This window comes from Babylonia areolata, chromosome 5 (genome assembly GCF_041734735.1).
Source record: "Babylonia areolata isolate BAREFJ2019XMU chromosome 5, ASM4173473v1, whole genome shotgun sequence".
Classification (NCBI taxonomy): domain Eukaryota; kingdom Metazoa; phylum Mollusca; class Gastropoda; order Neogastropoda; family Buccinidae; genus Babylonia; species Babylonia areolata.
Window position 1 is genome coordinate 42,532,123 of NC_134880.1, and position 6,015 is coordinate 42,538,137.

At 39.8% G+C, this 6,015-nt stretch overlaps 1 protein-coding gene across 1 annotated transcript in view; it reads left to right on the plus strand.

The window, feature by feature from the left end:
• The first annotated feature begins 2,485 nt into the window (after positions 1–2,485).
• Positions 2,486–6,015, plus strand: part of LOC143282075 (dynein intermediate chain 2, ciliary-like) — a 32,127-nt gene continuing 28,597 nt past the window's right edge. Inside the window, exon 1 of the mRNA XM_076587536.1 lies at positions 2,486–2,592. Coding sequence (XP_076443651.1) covers positions 2,560–2,592 — 33 coding nt within the window. The 5' untranslated portion in view covers positions 2,486–2,559. The remainder of the gene's footprint in view (positions 2,593–6,015) is intronic.

Below are 6,015 nucleotides of genomic sequence, written 5' to 3' on the forward strand. Positions count from 1 at the left end.
GTCTGTGTGTGTCTGTGTCTGTGTGTCTGTGTGTGTCTGTGTGTCTGTGTGTGTGTGTGTCTGTGTCTGTGTGTGTCTGTGTCTGTGTGTCTGTGTGTGTCTGTGTCTGTCTGTCTGTCTGTCTGTGCCACAGCAAGCTTTTTACCGCTTTTTTCTCTCTTCTCTCCTCTTCAAGTGCGCATGGGTGGGCGTGCGTGTGTACGCACATACGTGTTTGTGCGCGCGTGTTGTGTGTACGTGTGCGTGTCTTCTGGTGGAGGGGTGTGGGGGGGAAAGCAAGCTCAAGTTACTGTGACGTTCCTCAGTGCTACATACTGGTATGTGACTTCAGCAAGTCAGTCATGCAGTTATATCAGATTGCCGGTAACCATGTAAACGTACGTCTTTTGATATCACCGTATGCTGTGCTCAAATCAATCTCCCTTCAGTTCCTCGCTTCTGCTGAGTCTTCTTAACGCTCGTACGTTTGATTTGCAAAGCTCACCTACACTGCACAGTGTGCATTTGGCGCGCAATTACTGCAGCCAAAAAATAGAACCAGAAAACATTTACAATTTTTCTCATGTCGCCTGTATTACAGTTCTCCCAACTTTCTGCTGAGAAGTAAGCAGTGAAGATATGTCCGCAAAACTGTGACATTCATGCAATCAAAAGAAAAGAAAATTTCAATAAGTTTCTGCTACCAGAATCAGTGCTACAAATGAGTTCGGATATCTTTGTAACATGGCGGAAAGACGACTCAATAATCTTGGATCTAAGGATTCAGGGGTCCTTGCTGACACAGGGGTAAATGAACAATGGTCGAGGGGAGATAATTCCGTGTCCTTTGAAACTGTCTCCCACGTACGACAGTTCATGGATCGATATACTGTCAATACTATTTTCTTGACACAACTGAAGTATACGCGGTGTCATCTCGATTGTCCGATGTGTCATCAGTCCGGCTATCATTAATCCGACGTGGCAGTAGTCCGACATGGCAATGGTCCGACTCGTAGCAATGATCCGAACTCACAGAGCAATATATAGACCGACGTGTCATCCGTCAATCCGGCACACCTTTTTTTGTTCTCAGTTGTGTCTGACGTGGCACTGGTCCGACGAACGTTCGATTCTCCAAAAATATACGGCAGTGCCTGTCATTATGGATGCGTGCATCTCTCTCTCTCTCTCTCTCTCGTCTCTGACGGGCGCAATACCAGTGTATGTGTGCCGGTGTGTGTGCGCGTGTACGTGTGTGTGAGTGTGTGTGTGTGTGTGTGTGTGTGTGTGTGTGTGTGTGTGTGTGTGTGTGTGTGTGTGTGATCGGGGTGGGGCCTGGTTTATCAGGCTGGCATAATGCGCCTGTCGATTGAGGGTTGGCCATCATGATGTCATGTTTGCATGTGAGACAGTACTGCATCTGAATTGCTGCATGTGCGTTGTGCGCGCGCGGGCGGGCGTGCCACATTGTGTCTGTGTCTATCCGGATGTACGTGTCTCTGTTTTACCTCGAGTTGTGCGTATCTTTCACTTTATTTTTGTGTGTCAACTTATTTGTTTATTTTGCCTTCTCCTCCTCCTCCTCCTTCTTCTTCTTCTTCGTTTCATTTTATCACCCAGTTAACCGTTTCAATCACTGGCTGCAGTGTGACAAACTTCACTGAGTTACACTGACAAATCTGATAGCGGAGTCAATTGGTTCTTAAGGCCTTGCTGATCAGGGCGACGTGGTTTAGGGTGTTTGGATCGTTCCAACCCACTGATTTTATTTCAGTGTAAACCACCGACTGGTCCGCACCTCCTCAGTTATTGAAACTGATCGAACTTGTCCGCGGCTGAAGTTCAACTCAATAATTTATTTGCAGTATCTAAACTTGATTGTTTCCTTTGCGATGGGTTTTTATTTGTTTTTTGTTGTTGTTTTTTACTAGAACGTTTTGAAAACTTTTTTTCCAAATACATAGAACCAGCTAGTAAACCATTTAATCTGACAAAGGGAACCAAAACTGATGACGGACGCCACCGGCCGGGAAACGTTTGCTTGCTACTCAGTGATCATAGTCTGCCGGCCGGGGACCGTGACGCTGATCAAGGAAAAACTACAATGTTCCTAATTCTCCTATATGATTGCATGGTGACTAGAATAATAGTTTCTCTCCAAAGGGATGAAAATCATTTTGCAGTTCTCATTTGAGTGAAGTCGCTTCCGTTTGCGACTGCTTCAAGTTATACATCACCATACACATTATAAATCACTAGTATACATACTGGTACCTTTGAACTTTGCTTAAAGTTACATTCTCATGATGATTTGTTTGGGATGAAGCAAGAGCTTAAGACCTGCGTATGGTGCTGTTGTATCATCATCCTCTGAATACAAATATACATACAGTCATGAACGACCATCGTTACGCGCTGTCTCGGGAAAAGAGCAGGCAAAAACCTCTGGGACAGAACACGCTGCTGTAAAAATAGTCACGTTGGCGAGCGATTTAATTCCGGAAGCTACAGAGTTAACCTTCCTTCTGTTTCCCCTAGTAACAACTGCCGACATTGATTTGGCGAGAGGCGAGCAAAATGCCACCAAAAGGGCCTCCAAAAGCAAAACAGGTCTGTTTTAAGTAATGTGTATTCTAATTGTAGTTTGCATTAGTTACGCAACATCAGAACTAGTAGTGCTGACAGCATGTGGGCAAAGTTTAACTCGATGTGACTGATCATCACCATCTCCTGAACAGTCTCCCCCCCTTTAATGTAGCCATGCTCCCGCAACATTCTTTTATAATATGTTGTCAATTTTTTTTCCTATGTAGCGTTGACACACTTTAATGGTATTATTCTGTGTTATACATATATATATATAAACACTGTTGACATTGTTCAAGTAGGAGTTTGGTGAACATTCTTTATGTGTTGGATCTGATCCAAAGAACTAAAGAAGGGTATTAAGTAGGGTATTAAGTGTTGAGCCAGATTAGTCTAATCCTCCAGTAGTAGTAGTAGTAGTAGTAGTAGTAGTAGTAGGATAGGGATGGAGCAAGCTATGAAGCTTTTGAATAGTCCCTTCTTTGTTTGATAATATATTTTGGTATTTTGGTCACTCCCTGAAACTGGCCAAGGGTAGATACAGGTTTACAGTACACAGCTGGAGCTTCTCCCAGAGAGTCGTGAACACCTGAAACAGCCTACCTGAGGAAGTGGTAACAGCCCCATCAGTTGATAGGTTCAAAGGCAGGCTCAATGCTTTTTGGAAAGGCAGTTCAACTGTCTACAATCCAGTTTGTCTTTGTTAGTCTGTCGGCATTATACCACCCATGCATGCCACAGTAACAGTGGGAACGTATGGACCGTGTAAAGGCCAGAAGGCCTACTCACTGATTTTGTCAAGTTCAAGTTCAGGGTTTGATGCTTCATTTTTTTGTTATTTATTTCTCAACCTTTTTTTTGAAATTTATTGAGAATTTTATAAAATCATCCTGTTGATTCTTGAATGAGTTATGAGATGGTGCTTGTTTTATATTAAGTGGCAGTTCATTCCATACATTAGTAACTCTATAACAAATTTTCTTGTATTACTATTAGAATTTGAACTTTGTAAATGAATAAAAATAAAAAAAATTTTTAAATTCCATCACTATTTCTTGTGGAACTGTACTGAGGTGTAGAGAAGAACTGATCCCAAGACACATCAACATGACTGTTGAAAAGTTTATCTGTCTCAATGAGATCACCACATATCTTTCTGCCCTTTAGGAAAAATGTTTTTAAATAAGTTATTTGATCATTATAATTCATTTGCCAACATTCATGTTCAAGCTTTGTGGCTCTTATCTGCACCCTCTCAATTGCAGTAGATCGTCACTTCACATAGGGGCAACACACAGTGTTTCCATACTCCAAGTGAAGTCGCACTAGAGCTTAATTGGCAGTCACACTGTAGCTTTGCATAGTTTTATGCATTAAAAAATCATGGTCAAGATAAGCAAATATCCTTTTGATTATTCCAGTCATTTGGTTTGTTTTATTTATGCTGTTCTGAATGTTCAGGTCAAATGATAGATTTGTGTTAAAAGTGACTCCTTGGTCTTTTTCATTTTCACATGGTTTTACTGTGTTTGTAGTATCATTTAGTTTGGATAGCATATGTTTTGTTTTGATTTCTTTTGCCAGCATGCCTCACTACATTTGTCAACAATAAAATACAGATTTCATATCTCTGTGCAAACCTGGAGTTCGTCTAGATCTTGTTTCAAGATGTTACTATTGGATGTCTTATTATATATTTTGGTATCATCAGCCAAACTTTTACATGATGATTCTGCACAATCTGGAAGGCCATTATAAATATAATCAAAAGTATTGGTCATAGAAAACTTCACTGTGGGATTCTACTATGAACATCAGCCTCCAAAAGTACTTATCACTAACTCTAACTTTTTTAGTTCTTTCAATCAAAATATCTCTTGTTCATTTGTGTAAGCTACCAACTACACTATAAGTTTCTAGTTACCTTAACAGTCTTTTGTGTGGTATACTGTCAAAAGCTTTATACGAAAATTTGAATAAAATGTATGTAATGAATCACCTTTGTCAGGCAACTCGGTGATTTCCTCCATTTTTTTTTCTCACAAGCTTATCAATATATATTTAATACAGAACACATTGTCACGATTTTACTTTAATCTCTCTCTCTCTTTTTCATGATTCCTTTTCTGGATAAAGCGTGCATCGCAAGTGAGTCTTGAAGGCCTTGCCTCTTGTTGTTTATAGTGATAGGATTTTTAAGTATTGTAATATAATATTGCATATTTTGGCTTTTTCATGTGATACGTATGATATAGTGTGATGATTGTGAGTGTTCACGTGCACATGTGTGTGTGTGCATAAGTTTGTGCTTGAGTGTTTGTTTGGCTGACTGTAAAGGGCCGTGCATGTAAGTTTTTCTTTTTCTGTTGTCTTTCATTTTAGTGTTTAAATGCATGTTTTACACGTCAGTATTTACATTGTGCAGCACAGTTGAGCATGTTTTACATTGAATGGCGCTTTATAAATTTTGTTATTATTATTATTATTATCATCACCTCCAAAAGCTGCATGACACAAGACCTTTTGCTTCTAAAGCCATGTTTGCACTTAGCATACAGATGATTTGTTCCCATGTGTGAAATAACGGCATTCCTACAAAGGATTCTAGAATTTGCGTGCGGTGCAAGTCAACTTTTTTTTTCCCAATCTTTGGGAACAATTCCAGATTTTAATGACCTTATGTAAGGCAATGTCGGTGGGTATGAAAATATTCTTGCTAGCTCTTTTAATACCCTTGGTGGTATTTTATCTAGTCCCTGCACTTTTGCAGCATCAAGTTCCCTCAGCCTTTTTTCAACAGCCAGGGAAGTAACCCTTATCTCAGAAACTGACACACCATTAGACATAGAGCACTCTGTCAGTATTGGTAGGTTGGAAGTGTCTTCACTGTTGAAGACACGAGCAAAGAACTTATAGAAGGTCTCAGTTTTTTCTTTATCAGATGTGGCAAAATCACATTACGGTAATCATTTATATAGTTCACTTATGCCTGTATTGCATTTTGTTATTCGTTATTCTCTTGTTGGTGGATTAGTCATATCGGTTTGTAATCTTCTATCTGACTTCTTCCCATCTTTTACAAAACTTAAGTGCTCTGCCAAACCAACCCCACCCCCTTTTTTTCCACAATGCCCTTTTAATTTCCACTTCTTCAGTTAGTTTGAGCTGTCTGAAAAGGCCACATAATGGAGTTGATGGTTGGCGAGAAAAACTGGAATGGAATCTGTAAGGGATTAGTCATTTCTTTTCATGGTTTCAGCAGAATCATGAAACACACATGCATGCATGTATGTATAGAATAGAATTTGTCTTTATTACCAAGTGTACGAGGGTCACAAGGAATATTGTGGGGGATAGTACATAACAAGGTACGAACATAAATTGAAAATCATACACAAACACAGATACAGTAGAAATTAGGATACTTACAAGTGCATATCAATATAA